This window comes from Hordeum vulgare, chromosome 4H (assembly GCF_904849725.1).
Source record: "Hordeum vulgare subsp. vulgare chromosome 4H, MorexV3_pseudomolecules_assembly, whole genome shotgun sequence".
NCBI classification, from domain to species: domain Eukaryota; kingdom Viridiplantae; phylum Streptophyta; class Magnoliopsida; order Poales; family Poaceae; genus Hordeum; species Hordeum vulgare.
In genome coordinates, this window is record NC_058521.1 from 507,962,001 (window position 1) to 507,980,267 (window position 18,267).

Here is an 18,267-nt window from a genome sequence, read left to right on the forward strand (position 1 = left end):
GACAGACTGCATTTCTCCTTCCCGTCCTCTGCCTCAGGTTCCTCCGCACAGACTTCCTTTGCGGCGGCGACGCTAGCAACTAGTCCATTGCGGCGTCGACAGGAACTCTCGTCCGAGACTCTGTGCTCGTCATGTCGGACGCGGCGCCATGGTCAGAGTCCACTGCATTCGCCATGATCTGATACACACTGCATTTCTCCTTTCCGATCATATGCCTCAACGCTCCCACGCACGAACTTTCTCTGCGACAACAATGCTAGCAACTAGTTCGCCCCTTGTGCCGGCTGGAACGCTCGCTCGAGACTTCGTGCTCGTCGTGTCGATTGCGGCGCTATAGTGACCGTCCACCGCAATCGCGAGACACGATGTAATTGTGTGGGTTAAGTATAAGTGTTAGCTCTTAATCATATCCCGCGTAAACAACCAAACATCGTGTAGCTGCGTTAACCCAACCAATGCAGACAACCAAATACTATGCCACAAATGTTCAGCTAATGTGAGAGGACTAGATGCGGGCAACCAAACAATACGCAGATGTTAGATTTTAGCCTGCATTTCCTCACCCACCCTTCGATGAGCCACGGTTCGCTGTGTCAAACTGCCCGAAAATGGCTGCCAAATACGTCCCATCCGATTTAAGTTATAATGTTCTCATTTTTTTGATGGGTTCATATATTTATCATACAAATAGACGGTCACAGCAACGCGTGACATCGATCATCTCTAACTTTGACCATGTTTGTAGACAAAAATATCAAGGCCTAGAACACCAAATCATTTTCACTAGATTCATGTTGAAATATATTTTATATTTTCTATATTTTGTATTGTAATTATTTATATATTTTGATATAAAGTTGGTTAAACATAGACACGGTTTGACTTTTTAAAAAACTAATACACCTTGTATTGAAAAAGGGAGGGAGTATAGTTCTACCATGATGACTACGATCCATTGACGCGTCACATCGCCATTTCCATCACCAATCCATGCACGAACTGACGCGTCCGCGCCTAATTACAACACTGCATTCGGACGCCAACCACACGAGGCCAACCTGGTGCTTCTCCGGCCTTCCCGTCCTCTGGTTCCTGTTAGACAAGCCCCCAAAGCGTCCGCTAGCGACTCTCCGATCTCCGTAGGCAATCACGGTTCCTACCTCTAGCCGGTGCCCCGCCTTTGGCCAGCAAACGGGTACAGCACTGACAGGCGACCCTCGTCGCGTCTCTCTTGTTCTTCTTCTCCCACTGCAGACCGACGGCGAGACGATGACCCATCGCTTTCCGGCTCCTTTTCCAGCCAGCGGTGGCGGTGGCGGTGGCGTCCTTTCCGTTCGTCGTCGTCGTCGACGGCGGCGGCGGCTCCCGCGTGCGGAGCCGGCGTGCGTGCCCCCCCAACTCGCGCCCATGAAGGCGAGATTTTCTTGGCCCATACAGGTCGGGCGATAAAGCTGTCAGCGTTTGGCCGAGTCTCCTCGTCGGCAAGTGCCCTTCTTGGGCGTCTTCGTGCTCTCCCCGTCACCCGAGCCCTTGTGTCCAGATACACTTTGTGCAGACGCAATACCGCATCCGTGCCTGCTTGTATTTGACCCGCCCATGCGCATCAGATGTCTCTGTCGTCCTTCTGTCATCGGGGGCCCTACCGCTGCGCTGCACGTCTGCATTTTGCAAGGGGACGCGGCGTTCTGATCGCGTCGAACATTAAGTGCGCGCCGTGATCCAGTCGTTGACGTACTAACTAAAATGACTAGTACTAATTAAGAAAATAGTCATGATTCAGAGGGTGCTTGGATACGTTTTAGTCCCATGACTAAAAGTAGTGAGACTAAAACTTGCTAGCCTCACCCATGCTTGGATCCAAGTACTAGAGAGACTAAAATCAAGTTAATGAGCATTTATTATCCTCTAAACCCTCCAATCCAGAACTTGCATGAGGAGTTAAATGAGGAGAGAGAGGACTAATGCACATTTTAGTAGGGGTACCCTTGACTAAAAGATTTTAGCCTCAAGACTAGTTTTAGCCTCTCTTTAGTCAGGGGTGCTTGGAACTTTAGCCTCTTAAAGAGACTAGTTTTAGTCAGACTAGTTTTAGTCTCTTGGATCCAAGCACCCTCTAATTATGCAATGCAAAATCAATTGAGTCGTGGTCTCATGTCAGCGGGGAAGGGAAGTTGAGAGAAGAAGAAAAGAATTACGTACACAAGCAAAGTAAAGGTGCGAGACGATGATACACGGCTAGGTTAAATCATATTTAAATCCGGAAATCGTAACCGACGAAAAGCTTATTTGAAGTTTTGGTTTTTCTGTCTTGCGCTTATTTCTACTACAACCGATGATTCATGAGTGAACGCTGGCGCATGGTAAAGCGCCAAAACATGAGTAGACATAAGGTATTGGGGCCATCACAGCTGCCTAGCAAAGCAGGCTCATCATGCTTAGCTATACCTACCTGACTCCAGTGACTCTACTTGAAGGCTTTAACGAGATTCGTGCTTATCCTCGAAGGAAAAAAATTGGGCTCCATTTAGTTGCCGCGATCTGCATTTACACAAAACAGATTTTGAAGGATCTTCACAACGAATTTGATCATGTGTTTGCCCCGCGCCTTAATTGTCCCTTCCCGTCAGAAAGTAAGGACAGGATGAGAGCAAGTACAATAGTATAGTCAGCTGTTGGCTATAAGCTATTGATATGTCATCTATAGTCAATCTTACAATCAACATGTACAATAGTTAATTGTAAAAGTGTACTATACTTTTTATTATAGCCAGCTGAGTCAACTTTGTTGTACTTGATCTGACGTTTCGTATGTCCGTTGGATATAAATTTGATGGCGTAGCAGGATCCGCAACAATAACAGATGTTTGAAGAAAAAGCTATGATCTGATAAAAAAAAAACTAAAAGTCGAAAAGGTATATGGCCTAATGCCACCGGCGAGCATGTGGCAGTACCACTTGTGCACCTCATAAATCGCTCATAAATCCGGAGGTTGAAACGCAGGCCCGCACGGCCGGTACGCGACCGCGCGCAGCTTTCAATTTCGCGCCCGCGGGTCTCCTCGTCCCACCGAGAAACTAAATATATATACAAAAGAGAAGAAAAAGGGCTCTGCCCTGCGCACCAGCAACTGTCTGAGGTCACCGACGCGCACGTGAAACCTCCACTGCGGACGCGAGGAAAGAAAAACGGATGAAGCATTCAGGAGCCGCCGTCCCCAGTCGCCACCGCTTTCCCTTCTTTCCCCGCGGCGAATGGCGAATTGGTTGTTTTTTACCTTTGCTCCCTTCTTCCCTTGGAAGCAAAGAATGGGTGGGGGGACGTGGCGCATGACACGGGCCATGACGATGCTAGGCGGGGCGTGCGGTAGCTTCTTCCATGCCCCACGGTCGCGTACGCCGGTGACCAGTGCGAATCTTTGGTGCAAGATCGCCTTGCCGACGGACGGCATCATCACCGGCGATTCTGATCACCATGACGATGATTGCACGCCAGTGCGTGCTACTGCTCCTCGCTGTGGCGTGTCAAATCGCGTGAATGTTGTGATTAACGACATTTCGGTGGAGCAATCTAGGCAGACTGTTAAAAAGAGTCCTGCCCACGGTCGTTATCTTGAAGGGGTATCCATTCACTTGTTCAGATGCCTGCCCAGTGCAAAGTAACAACAATTCCATATCTGTAAAAGGAGACACTAATAATTCTTCTGTATCATACAAAGTTTTCCTTGTTTTTTTTTTTTTTTTTTTGAGAAATGGACAGGGAACACAGCACAAGGAAGGCATGTGTGGGAGGGATGCCCGTACCCCCAGTTGCATTGCATCCTCGCTTTTCCATATTATAATTATAAAATGAGGGGAATGGAATTTTGGGCTGCTTGCCGCACTCCTTTTGTATAAAGCCGACCCACCCCCCGGCCTCACCTAATTGTCAAGAGACAGGAGGACCAAACCCACACCCATACAAAGGGGCAGCAGGCAAGGGGCACCCTCCTCAAGCAACAAACGCAGCACCGAGGAAGAACCGTCCCCTTCGCCGATCCTTCATCACCGGCAACGACCTGCAGCAGCCATGGCAATGGCTTACAAGATGGTAAGGATCCATCCAGGCCTCGACCGCCGCTGGTTTCTTTGACATGTGTTGGGGCCGATCTACGGCGTTTATGACGACGATTCTGCGGCGGTGGCGTGCAGGCGACGGAGGGGATGAACATCAAGGAGGAGTGCAAGCGGTGGTTCACGGAGATGAAGTGGAAGAAGGTGCACCGCTTCGTGGTCTACAAGATCGACGAGCGCACGCGCGCCGTGCTGGTGGACAAGGTGGGCGGCCCCGGGGAGGGGTACGAGGAGCTCGTCGCCGCGCTGCCCACCGACGACTGCCGCTACGCCGTCTTCGACTTCGACTTCGTCTCCGTCGACAACTGCCAGAAGAGCAAGATCTTCTTCATCGCATGGTAATTCCTCGCCTCCATCCCTTAATTTCACCGCTCCCTTCTCCTTTGTTCACCTTCAAAATTGATTGATTCATATGGCGGCTGATCTTGATTGTTAGCCATAAGTATTTCTCTTTCTTTTATGGAGGGAAATATCTATGCTACTACGTACACTTGTTTATGGATAATTATTGATGCGGATACTGCGATGCTGGATGGTTCATATTCTAGTTCTTGATTATGGCGGCTAAGCATTCCTTGCTGGCTGAACACTGTACTCCTATTATAAATAGCTCTGATTTGTCGAGGCCGTAATAAGTTTTCCTCTGTAAGCACACCATCAATTTTTTGGAAGATATGCAAGTCAAGCCATTCATAAACCACGGTAGCTGCCACCTGCCAGCAAGAAACTTAGCCAAGAGACGAAATCCTCTTTGGCCCTCTGCACTGTATAAAACACACTAACGCCAAGTTGGTTGTAATTACATGACGTAAGTGCAGATTAAATCAAGCAATTGACCATAGTCCTACCAACTGCCAAACAAAATCGCAATCAAGCAACCAGACATTGCATCGTCACCGAGACAGAAGCCCGGACTAAAATTAAGATAAGATGGGGGGCATCTGCACACCACATGACTAAATTAAGGTGCTGGAGAGCATCCAAGAAATTGACAGGAAACCTGCAGGCCAAATGGGTCTGCAATCAGCCCCGCATCCTTATCGCAACACCGAATACGCATCAAACTTTTCCCGTTTTCCACAAGGGTTGGGTGTCTCACCCATATCCACGCTGCCTTGTCAAACTCAAACGCAGGTCTGGTCGAGATCATGACGGGGGCCAAACTTTCTTGCTTGCTTTCCTTTGTCCTTGCCGCGGCATCTTTGTTACTGTTGTCTTTAGTACTCCTCCCTGCATTATTTTTCTCTTAACCTCCACAGCTAAGGCGGGCGGGCGCTTTAATCAGATCAGATCAGATCTGGGGCTGCATCCATCTGTTGTGCAGATCTGTCTGTCCTTGTATATTCGCTTAGATTTATCAGCCCCTCATCGCCCATACCAGTAACCTTTTTTACGATTGTCTTTCGGTCAACATTTCACCGGCTTAGTTTGATCAACCAGTTCCGATTATCTTAGTATCAAAAGAAAGCACGATTAAAGCACTTGACAGCAGAACTGGCTGTTTAAGTACTGTTAGGTTAGCATTTAGCAAAGCCTGTCCGGTGTGTCCACCAGCAGCCAGTCTCCATTTGTTAAAGCGCTTTGGCTTTGTTCGATGGCAACTGCTGCTGGCGCATCAGCCTCACACGAGTACATACAAGATGGTTTCGTTCATAATTCAGTGGGATTAGGATGCATCCTGCAGCCACAGGCAGCGGGTTTGGTCGATTTGTTGATTCTTTTTATTTTTTGCTTCAGGTCGCCGGCGGCGTCGAGGATACGGGCCAAGATTCTGTACGCGACGTCGAAGCAAGGCCTGCGGCGGGTGCTGGACGGGGTCCACTACGAGGTGCAGGCCACCGACCCCTCCGAGATGGGCTTCGACGTCATCAGGGAGCGCGCGCAATGAGCGAGCCGCCGCAGCGAGCGGGTTTTACTTATGTTGGCGTGCCTGTCGCCGACGGTCGCCGCTGTACTATAATCGGACGGACGCTGATCCGGGTGGGCTGCTTTGGTTGGTGGTGGCCTCGCTCGATGCGATCCGACGAGCGTTTGGGCTTTTGGTTTAGAAGATTTATCGGTCCGTGGTTTGTGTGATGTATGTATAGGAGCTGAGAGAGTGGCAGCGGATTAGTGAAGCGTCCCACCCGTCTCTGCGTGCGACGTGGAAATTCCACTGATGCTGAGGATGCCCCGACTTGCTTTGCTTATTGTGCTTCAACCGTTCAAGATGATAACACGGTTGGTTGCTCTGGACTGTCTCTTGGTCTGGTGAAATTGTTGCAGGCGTTGTTCACCGCTGTCACGCCCAGCTAAAAGCAGGATTTTGTAAGGACACAAGGGACTCTTCGGATGTTGCAAGGAACTACGTACAAGGACATATGTTTGGAGAAAAATCACAGCGCATTCCTAGGACAAAAAGCATATATACACCCATCTACATATAATTAAAGGATCGCCTGGAACTGAGCCGGCTGAGACATAATTATGTCTCAGTTAACTAATGTCAAACTGCGGTCTTTTCTAATTTAAGCAGCATTTTCTAGTCGCTCAGCAACTCGTTCGTTTCTTTTGATCTGGGCTGTTTATTTTTTGCTGGGCAATGTCCGTTGTCATGTCTTGTGGGTTCTCTAGTTATGGGTCTCGTTGTAGTTTTTTTTCCTGGAACCATCTTTCTTCGTTGGCTCATACTCTGAAGCAAGAAACAATATGGAGTTGTCATGTGTGTGTGTGCCGAGAGAGTACTTAGAACGCGCATACGAATTAATGTTGAAATTTGACCACATGAAATTCAAAATTTCCAAATAAAATGTTTGAATTGTGCTATTTTTTTAATCATAATGTCTAGAAAAAATGATCAGGAATTTATTCATAAAAATTTATTCATGAGTTTAAGAAACTGGAGTTTTTAAAAAGGAAATGATGTAAAAATATCCGGAGATTAAATATTCTCACAAATTTGAAGAAAAAAAATACGAGTTTAATTTTTCCCCACAAATTTAGGAAAATGCTCTTAGCTATCGTAGTTGGTTCAAAATAACTTACGGTTGCGAGCCCACTGCCTTAAAACATACATTTGTGACCTCCTTGAAAAACATCGAGTTGCGACCCTATTTAAAAACTTGAAGCTGCGATCCTCTTGAAAGCACAGAGTTGTGACCCCATAGAAAAACATGTAGTCGCGACCTCTCATGAAAGCATGCAGTTGCGAGCCCACTGCCTTAAAACATACATTTCTGACCTCCTTGAAAAACATCCAGTTGCGACCCTATTTTAAAACTTGAAGCTGCGATCCTCTTGAAAGCACAGAGTTGTGACCCCATAGAAAAACATGTAGTCGCGACCTCCCATGAAAGCATGCAGTTGCGAGTCCACTGCCTTAAAACATACATTTGTGACCTCCTTGAAAAACATCCAGTCGCGACCCCATTTGAAAACTTGCAGCTGCGATCCTCTTGAAAGCATACAGTTGCGACCCCATAGAGAAACATGTAGTCGTGACCTCCCATGAAAGCATGCACTTGCGACCCCTCTTGAAAGTTGCAACACATCTTGAAAAATGGAGTGCGACCCCATTTAAAAACATAAGATAGCAACCCCTCTTGAAAAACATGCAGTTGCAACTTGCGACCCACCTTGAAAACATGCAGTTACAATTCCCTTGTAGACATGCAGTTGCGACCCTGCCTTAAAAACGTGCATTTGCGCCTCCTGTTGAGAACATGCAGTTGCGACCCGCCTTAATAACATGCAATTTCAACCCACCTTGAAAACATGTAGCATAATAGCGGTCCGTCTTGAAAACCTGCAGCTGCGATCCCGTCTTAAAAATATGTCGTTGTGACTCACCTTGAAACACGTGCAATTGCGACCCCTCTCAAAAGCATGCAGTTGCGACCCCACCTTAAAAACGTGCGGTTGCGACCCATTTTTAAAAATATGCAGTTGCGGCCTCTATTGAAAACATGCAATTGTGACTCTACTTTAAAAACATGCAGTTGCGACTCTGATTTTAAAAACATGCAGTTGCAACTCTACCTTAAAAACATGCAGCTGTGACTCTCCCTTTAAAAACATGCAATTGCGTCCCTTTTTGAAAATATACATTTAGGATCCTGTCTTAAGAACATGTAGTTTCGACTCACCTTGAAAACATGCACTTGCGACCCCTATTGAAGGATATATGTTGATTTTTCATGGCACCGTTTTTTTCCAATGCACCATGTTGGGAAACGTAGTAAATTTAAAATTTTCCTATGCCATACAAGGATCTATCTATGGAAAGACCAGCAATGTTGGGGCTTAGTTTATGCCTAAGTAATTTTGGTGATTGATGACAGTACCGTAAAGGACAAACCGTGTGTGTTAAGGTTTCAGATAACACACGTCAACGACACAAGACGACTCGCCTCCTCGTTCATGGAACACAAGCACGGCATTCTCTACGATTCTCTTTATTTGAGTCATAGGAAAGCCGTACTATTAAGAGGGGAACCGTAGTGGAAAGGTTTGGGTGGAATCAATCTTTGCACGCGCACACTTCACATATTTTCCCTTACCTGCATCTTTGGAGCGGCCCCCGCCTCTGTGTTTCTTTCCTCTTTGCAAAATGGTCCCCCAACGGTAGTACCGCTGGGCCAAGCGGTAGTACCGCTGGCCCTAGCGGTAGTACCGCTAGCCCTAGAGGTAGTACCACTGGAGTGCTAGCGGTAGTACCGCTACAGCCAGCGGTAGTACCGCTAGGTGGCGGTAGTACCGCCCCTGGTCAGCGGTAGTACCGCTCCAGGAGCTTAGTACCGCCTGCCTAGCGGTTGTTCGTGGACGGACCTTTTTGCAAAGACTTTCTTGGCGGTGGTAGTGCCTTTGCACTACCAGGGGCCCAGCGGTAGTACCGCTGCAGCCAGCGGTAGTACCGCTGGAGTGCCAGCGGTCCAGCGTGCCAGCGGTAGTACCGCTGGAGTGCCAGCGGTAGTACCGCTGCAGCCAGCGGTAGTACCGCTGGAGCTCGGGCACAGAGTGGGAAAACGGTTGGATTTCCCCCCCACTATATAAAGGGTTCTTCTAGCTGTGGAACCTCATCTCTTACCTCCCCAAGCTCCATTGTTGCTCCCTAAGCTCAAAAGTGCCCGATCTCTCTCCCTAGCCAATCAAACTTGTTGATTCTTTAGGGATTGGTTGAGAATGCCTAGATCCACACTTCCACCAAGAGAAAAGTTGATTCCCCCACCAATCCCTTGCGGATCTTGTTACTCTTGGGTGTTTGAGCATCCTAGACGGTTGAGGTCACCTCGAAGCCATATTCCATTATGGTGAAGCTTCGTGGTCTTGTTGGGAGCCTCCAAGCTTTGTGTGGAGTTTGCCCCAACCTTGTTTGTAAAGGTTCGGTCGCCGCCTTCAAGGACACCTATAGTGGAATCACGGTACCTTGCATCGTGCGAGGGCGTGAGGAGAATACGGTGGCCTTAGTGGCTTATTGGGGAGCATTGTGCCTCCACACCGCTCCAATGGAGACGTACTTCCTGTCAAAGGGAAGGAACTTCAGTAACACATCCTCGTCTCCATCGGTTCCACTTGTGGTTATCTCTATCCTTTACTTTGTGTATGCTTATGTTGTTGACTATATCTTACTTGTCTTAATAGCTCTCGTTGTTAGCTTCATTAGGGTTCACCTCATTGTCGTAATATTTGTGAACCCATATGTTGTTTACCTTAACTTGCTAAGATTAATTAAAAAGTGGTCGTTGTCTATTCACCCCCCCTCTAGTCAACCATATCGATCCTTTCAATTGGTATCAGAGCCACGTCTCTTTATTAAGGGTCTAACCACCCGAAGAGTATGGAAGACGAAGAGGGAATTAACCATGGGCAACCCGAGGCCATGGACTTAACTTCGGTCACAAGGGACGACTTGAATACGGCTATGGCCGACCTTAAGACGTCCTTGACGAACGAAGTCAAGACCATGCTTAAAGAGTTAATTGAGGGTTTTAAAAGTTCACCAGAACCGGCTATAGTGGTTAAACCCACCGTCACCGATTCGGAGGCCAACTCCTCTAAGGAAGCGGCTAAAGGTATGCGACCTTCCTCATCTCACGAAAAGGATGGGACTGGAACATATACCTCAGTTCCACCCCCATGGTCTATGGAGGATCCGTTCCCGCACCACGTCTTAATCCTGTTGGTCCTCCTCCTAAGCTTGTGAAAGGTGACTTTGCTAACTGGGTATTTTCTATTAAGTCTCATTTGAATCACAGCTCAACAAACTTGTGGAGAATCATCGAGCAATGATATTATCCCCATGATCCAAGCAACCTCACTCCAAGAGAAGATGCAGACAATCAATACAATCACTCCGTTTTGTTTATTCTCCAGTATGCAGTGCCACCTGAAGATCTTCCTCACTTGCGTCCCTTCACTTTGGCCAAGGATTGTTGGGAGCATATTATGGTGTTGTACAAGGGAAGCTCAAGCATTCAACGATCCAACTATGAAGTGATACTTGATAAGGCCGATGAGTTTGTGATGAAGGAAGACGAGGACCCTCGTGATCTCTATCGGAGGGTGACTGCTATTGCTGTGGCACTCAAGGATCATGGGAGCAAGGATGTGGATGATACATGGGTCAAGCGCAAGTTCCTTAAAGCCATCATGCCTTTCAACAAAGCCATGTCATCTGTCATTCGTTAGCGGCCAGACTTCCACTCCTTGTCTTCCAGTGAGGTGTTGGATGAATTCATTGCAATGTCAATCATGAACGAAACAACCGACAATGCACTTGCTCGTGTTCGATCAAAGACAACTTCACCCAACCTTGCGTTGAAAGCAAAAGCAATGCTTGAAGAAGAAGAAGAAGATGAGGAAGAGGAGCGCTGCCCTGAAGACACAAAGTATGCCTATCATGAGCACATGGCTCTTGCATCAAGGCAATTCTGGGGCAACAAGAGGAACTCAAGACCCACCTTCACCAAGAACAACTCGAGTGGATTCAAACCCAAACAACGAGTCAGGACATGTTATAACTGTGGTAACGTGAGTCACTTTGTGGCCGAATGTCCCTATGAGAAAAGGGAAGACAACGGAGGCAAGCTCATTCGTAAAGACAAAACCAAATCATTTCCAATCAAGAACAACTTTGTGAAGAAACCTCACCCAAAAGGGATGGTGGCCCTTGAAGAGTACCCTTCCGATGATGATGATACAGTGGCAACAACAACTGTTGCTATTGCCACTACCTCTCCCCAGAAGGTGTCTCTCTTCAACGCCCCCAACGAGAACCACATCACCAAGTGCCTCATGGCAAAAGGTATCAATCAGGTAACTCCCATCATTAAGACCAACATTGATTCCGCCCCTTCATTGTTAAATTGTGTTGAAGATAGTGATGTTGGGGAACTTAATGAGCATGATCTTGACAAGTTTCTGTGCACTATTAAGGGAGAACCCAAGAAGCACTTTGTTGCTCTCTTGGAACAACTGGGTGAGGCCACTGATCTCATTGAGTCTCATGAGGAGACCATCTCCGAGCTTCAGGGACACAGTCGTGACTATGTCGATGAAATTGCCGAATTATCTAATGCTCTAGAAAATGAGCGCACTCTTCGTTTGGCTCTTGAGGAGTCATATAACGATGACTGCGCTAAAATGCAAAAGAAACTAGATCATGATGTTGTTCTTACTCGTATGCTTAAGTCTGAAAAGTATGCTCTTGGGGTTGGCCATGACAGACTCAAAGAGGAGTTTGACACACTTGAAAAGGCCCACAAGGTCTTGAAATGTGCTCATTTCTCTCTGAAAGAGTCTCATGATCAACTCCAAGCAAAGCTTACCAAGGAGATCTCTACTTGCCCTCCCTTTGTGTTAATTGATAATGCTTGTGCAACTAACCCTTGTTGTGAGCATGTACATCTTGTGGAGGAAAATGCCAAGTTAAAGGAGAAACTTGAGAAGGGCCTTGTGGCATGCATACAAGGTGAGAAGAGTCTGAACGACCTCTTGAGCACTCAAAAGGGTGTTGTAGGGAAGGAGGGACTTGGACTTACCTCCAAGTCAAAAGGTAAAAGGAGGAACAGGAACAAACGATCTCCCACCCTCATGGACATCTTTGTCAAAGAGGGTGAGGGGACTCAGAAGGTGAACAGGAACAAGGTGGACTATGGAAACCTCAAGAAGGGCAAAACCATTCCTACTAACATAGTCGGCAAACTCAATTCTTCTTATGTCTTATGTTGTGCTAGTGATGGGCATGTTTATGCCAAATTTGTTGGTTCCTACAATGAGGATATTGAATGGGCTATCTGGGTTCCTAAGACCCTTGTCTCTAACATGAAAGGACCCATTAAAAATGGGTACCTAAAACCAAGCCTTGATCTATTGCAGGAGTTTGCTTCCGGTGGGGTGTCATGGTTGCTCGATAGTGGAGCAACAAATCATATGACCGAAAGCAAGGACTTAGTGGTGGATGTGCATCCTTCTCCATCTATGCCCACCCATGTCCAATTCGCCGATGCATCCTCGTCAAAGGTATTGGGATTTGGTAATGTGGTCGTCTCTCAAAATCTATCTATTGAGAAGGTCATGCTTGTTGAGTCACTTGCCTACAATTTACTTTCGGTTCGTTAACTCGCAATTATGGGATTTTCCACATTCTTTAATCTTGATACTGTGGTTCTCCTGAGGAGCAAGACTCTTAAAGTAGCCTATGTTGGATATCTCGAAAATGGTCTTTATGTGGTGAACTTTTCAAAGCGACCCACTAAGACCGCGGCATGTTTAATGGCTAAAGTTGATGTGGGCTGGCTTTGGCATCGCCGTTTAGCTCATGTCAATATGAGATTTTTGCAAAGCCTTCTGACAGGGGACCATATTCGTGGACTAACAAATGTGAGTTTTGCTAAAGATCGTGTTTGCAGTGCCTGCATTGAAGGAAAGATTCATGAAACCGCTCATCGTCCAACGACTCTTATCTACACTAAGAGGCCATTGGAGCTTCTCCATATGGATCTGTTTGGTCCTCCCTCATTTGATAGTCTTGGAGGCAGAAAGTATTGCTTGGTGATTGTTGACGACTACTGAAGATATACCTGGGTATATTTCTTTAAAAAGAAGTGTGAGACTCAACAAACGGTCATCAACTTTGCTAATGAAGCGCAACGTCAACATGAAGCAAAGATTTTGATGATTAGAAGTGACAACGGCACCGAGTTCAAGAACTACACCTTGGATGAGTTCCTAGGTGATGAGGGAATAAAACACCAATATTCTGCACCATATACCCCTCAACAAAACGGCGTGGCAGAAAGGAAGAACTGGACCTTGATAGACGCGGCAAGGACAATGATGGCAGAATTCAGATCTCCATATAACTTCTGGGCAGAGGCCATCAACACAGCATGTCATGCATCCAATCGGTTCTATATTCGCAAAGGCTTGAACAAGACTCCGTATGAGATTCTAACTGGAAACAAACCCAATCTCAAGTACTTCCGGGTATTCGGTTGTAAGTGTTTCATTCTCAAGAAAGGTGCACGGTTAGCTAAATTTGATTCTAGAGCACATGAGGGTATCTTTGTTGGTTATGCTACAAACTCTCATGCTTACCGTGTCCTCAACAAGTCCACCGGACTAATTGAGGAGACATGTAACGTAGAGTTTGATGAAAATAATGGCTCCCAAGTGGAGCAAAGTGGTCTTTGTGATGTAGGTGATGAAATTCCTCCCCAAGCCATAAGAAGAATGGGGATTGGTCAAATACTCCCCATTGAGGAACCCCTTGTGGCCAAAGGAGAAGGACAATGCTCTACTCAAGTGGAGCCATCACCTCCACAAGTCCTACACGCTTCCGATGAACAAAGAGAAGACTCTCAACAAAATAAACAAGCTCAAGGTCAAGATAAATTGCCCAACAATGATGATGTGTCTCAGAATATTCAAGCACTACCCCAAGACTCCGAACCTGCTCATGATCAAGATCAAGTGCAACCCCGAGATCCAGACAAAGTAGAAGCACAAGATCAAGATCAAGAGCAACCACAAATACAAGAACAAACTAGTGAACCTGCTCAAGTCGAAGGACAAGATGATCAGGAGACTGTATCACAATTCCCTTCTGCAGCACCAACAGCCGGCTCAAGACGCAAGGGCAAGCAAAGTAAACAAGTCGATGCTCCTCCGTTATCTAATGAAGAACTCTTGGAGCGTCGAGCAGCCAAGATTGCGAACAAGCTGAGAGTCAAGTCACATCTTATGAAGAATGTACTTGGCAGTTTAAAAAGGGGAGTATCCACCCGTCAACAGATTTGGAATTATTGTGAGCATCACGCGTTTGTTTCGTATTGTGAACCTCAACAGGTACAGGAAGCGCTCGATGATGAGGATTGGCTTATGGCCATGCACGAAGAACTTAACAACTTCGAGCGCAACCAAGTCTAGGATTTAGTGCCTAGGCCAACGGAGGAACATAATGTCATCGGGACCAAATGGATATTCAAGAACAAGCAAGATGCCAATGGGATTGTGATTCGAAACAAGGCAAGATTGGTGGCTCAAGGCTACTCCCAAGTCGAGGGTATCGACTACGGTGAAACCTTTGCCCCTGTTGCTCGTCTAGAATCTATTCGCATGTTGCTTGCATTTGCTTCTCATCATAACTTCAAATTACAACAAATGGATGTGAAAAGTGCCTTTCTTAATGGTCCTTTAAATGAGTTGGTCTATGTCAAACAACCCCCGGGATTCGAACATCCCAAGCTCCCCAATCATGTGTACAAACTTAATAAGGCACTCTATGGCCTTAAACAAGCCCCACGCGCGTGGTATGAGTATCTTACTAAGTTGTTACAAGATCGTGGGTTTGAAATTGGGAAGATAGATCCCACTCTTTTTACTAAGAGGGTTAAAGGGGATTTGTTCATATGCCAACTATATGTTGATGATATTATCATTGGCTCTCCTAACATTTCCTTCAATGAAGAATTTGCTGCACTAATGACTGAGAAGTTTGAGATGTCCATGATGGGAGAGTTGAAGTTCTTCCTCGGGTTCGAGATTAAACAAGGTCTAGAAGGGACATTCATCAAACAAGCCAAGTACACTCAAGACATGCTCAAACGGTTCGAGCTCGAAGATGTCAAACCGGTCAAGTTCCCCATGCCAACAAGATGCAAGCTTGACAGTGATCCCAATGGTAAAGCAGTGGATCAAAAGGTATATCGCTCCATGATTGGATCCCTCCTCTACCTTTGTGCATCTAGACCGGATATTATGTTGAGTGTAGGGATATGTGCATGGTTTCAATCCGCACCAAAAGAAAGTCATTACATGGATGTTAAGCGAATCTTCCGATATTTGGCTCATACCCCAAACTTTGGCCTTTGGTATCCCAAAGGAGCAAACTTCAATCTAGTTGGCTATTCTGACTCAGATTGGGCAGGAGATTTTGTGGAGAGGAAGTCAACGTCTGGAGGATGCCAATTCCTTGGTCGCTCATTGGTAAGTTGGTCGTCAAAGAAGCAGAATTGCGTCTCTTTATCATCCACCGAAGCTGAGTATGTGGCAGTTGCAAGTTGTTGTGCACAATTGCTATGGATGAGGCAAACTTTAAAGGATTATGGTGTCACTTGTGACAAAGTGCCTCTTCTATGTGACAATCAAAGTGCTATCAAGATTTCCCTCAACCCAGTGCAACATAGCAAAACCAAACATATTGATATTCGCCATCACTTCATTCGTGAACATATCAAGCTAGGTGATATTGAGGTTCACTTCATCCACACTGAAGAGCAACTTGCAGATATTTTCACTAAGCCTCTAGATGAAGCAAGGTTCCGAGAGTTAAGGCATGAGCTAAATATCATTGATTCAAGTAATGTGGATTGAAACTAGGCATGTTGCACCTCACTTTGCATTCCATCTTGGTCTAGATGTAGGCATGGACATAGGGGGAGTGTTATTCTCTCAATGAACTTTCCCTCCCCCCATTATGCATAAATCAATCTAGTCTTTCACTTTAGCCATTGTCAAATGACACTTGTGCTTCAAAGACGAGCATTGGTCATGAACCCAAGGATAATTCTTCGCGGTGTCATACCATTGTCTCAAACATAGGTGGCCTCGGCCACCGCCCCCACCTTTCTCTCATATCGAAGAAAGGATATAAAATGACAAGTCAGTATATATTTCTGGTGCTATCCTCTTTTCCACTTACTTGTCATTTGCCCACGTTCTTCTCTTTTCCTAGGTCCCATTGTGACATTTGCAGCGGTACTACCGCCAGGGGTAGCGGTACTACCGCCAGGACCCCAGCGGTACTACCGCCAGGGGTAGCGGTACTACCGCTAGGACCCCAGCGGTACTACCGCCAGGACCCCAGCGGTACTACCGCCAAGGGTAGCGGTACTACCGCCTGCCCCAGCGGTACTACCTCTAGGGACAGCGGTACTACCGCCAGGATCCCAATCTATCACGACCTAACTAGGAATTTCTTTAGGGCTGTCTTAGGGGGAGCGGTACTACAGCTAGGACCCCAGCGGTACTACCGCCAGGGGGAGTGGTACTACAGCTAGGACCCCAGCGGTACTACCGCTGTATCCAGCGGTACTACCGCCAGGTAGCGGTACTACCGCCAGGACCACAGCGGTACTACCGCTGGCCCGTACCCCTTGGGCTATATAAAGGAGGGGGAGCTCGTGTTTCCGTGTTTCTTTCTTCTTCGTCGCGGCTCCTCCCTCCCCAACCCCTAAATCCCCCTATTTTGATCTCTATTCGTGGAGCTCTTTTTCTCCGTTGGATTGGAGGGTTTGCTCCACTTCTTCCTCCTCCTCCAAGGGCCATGAATCCCGGTAAAGCTCCTCGCCTTCTTCTCTTGGTTGATATTCTTGTTCTAGGGTTAGGAGCATTGGTGGTTTGGATTCATGTCTTTGATCTTGTGCCTTGTTCTTGGGTGGCATGAAGGAGATATTTGAGGGGAGTGTAGGTCCTATGAATCTTTGCTGTTTATTTTGCCATGCCCTAGGATTTACATGTTTTAGATCAAGCACTTGAACTATGTTTGGATTAGATCTAAAACTTTCTCTCTCTTGCCTAGGCATGTACTTATTTCGGTGGTACTTGTGATCCTCATGTGTGTAGGGCTGTGGTGGAGTTCTTAGTGTTCATACACAGCCCATGCCCCTCGTAAAATTCGTGTAGCCATATCCATGGGGTCTATTTTATCTGTCAGATCTGAAAATCAAACCCCAGCGGTACTACCGCCAGGGTAGCGGTACTACCGCTAGGACCCCCAGCGGTACTACCGCCAGGAGGATTCACTGTGCATTCTTTTCATGTGCTTGACAATGAGTGTTTACTTTTCTTCCTTTTCTAGTTCATTGCCTTGACTCTTTTTGTCGCTCCTTTTCGTTGTGTGTTTTGTGTCACAGGTGGTGCTCGCCGTTCGAACCCTTCACGGGACACGTAGTCAAAGCATTATCGCAACCCAGAGGCTCCAGAGGGTTTCGCTACTTGAGGTCTGCAACCCAAAAAGCAGGCCTTCAAGAAGACCGCGCACAAGGACAAGGGGATCAATGTCCGCACAATGCCCCCCAAGGACTTTCTACGGTTCCGCACTCAAAACCATTATCTCCAAGAGAAGGCTGTGATCAAGAATGTTGACCATGTTTGGACAAGGGATCACTGCAGGATCTACCGTGATATTGTCATGCATTTCAAGAAGAACTTTGTCCCCGTTCAGTGGATTGACCTAGCTCATCTTCAGCGGAACCTGGACTATTTTGGTGATGCCGTCTCTGTGATTGACAAACTGGGCATCAAGGACATCATCACTTTCAAGACAGATTTTGACCCCAATGTTGTTGCCTAGTTCTATGTCACGGTCCACTTCTCTCCTGATGACGAGCGCTCTATGGTGTGGATGACTGGGACTCAGAAGATGACCGGTACCTGGCGTGAATTCGTGGCATTCCTCAAGGTTGAGTTCCAGGGAGCTGACACTCCACTTGGGTCGCGTCCTCATGCTGCAGCTTCCACTGATAGGGCCCTCGCCAAGGACAGATTGCAGCAACTCTATGTGAAGAAGGGTGTGCTCCCCAAGCATCTGGACATCATGCATCGGATCTTCCGCAACACCCTCTTTCCTCGCATTGGTAACTTCGACGAGGTTCATGGCTCTCTGGCTGAGATGCT

General features: G+C 46.9%; 1 protein-coding gene across 1 annotated transcript; it reads left to right on the plus strand.

Moving 5' to 3' along the window:
* Positions 1 to 3,908: 3,908 nt before the first annotated feature.
* On the plus strand, positions 3,909 to 6,485 carry LOC123449178 (actin-depolymerizing factor 5). Its single transcript, XM_045126289.1, has 3 exons — positions 3,909 to 4,087; positions 4,189 to 4,448; positions 5,848 to 6,485. Exons 1-3 carry the CDS (start codon positions 4,067 to 4,069, stop codon positions 5,996 to 5,998), a joined length of 432 nt encoding a protein of 143 aa, XP_044982224.1. The 5' UTR covers positions 3,909 to 4,066; the 3' UTR covers positions 5,999 to 6,485.
* Positions 6,486 to 18,267: the final 11,782 nt, after the last annotated feature.

What these genes read in the sequence shown, in the direction of transcription:
- LOC123449178 (XM_045126289.1), top strand. Translation starts at nt 4,067, where the DNA reads ATGGCAATGGCTTACAAGATG. An exon ending in TGGCAATGGCTTACAAGATG is followed by an intron (nt 4,088 to 4,188) that starts GTAAGGATCCAT and finishes GGTGGCGTGCAG; the next exon opens with GCGACGGAGGGGATGAACAT. An exon ending in AAGATCTTCTTCATCGCATG is followed by an intron (nt 4,449 to 5,847) that starts GTAATTCCTCGC and finishes TTTTTGCTTCAG; the next exon opens with GTCGCCGGCGGCGTCGAGGA.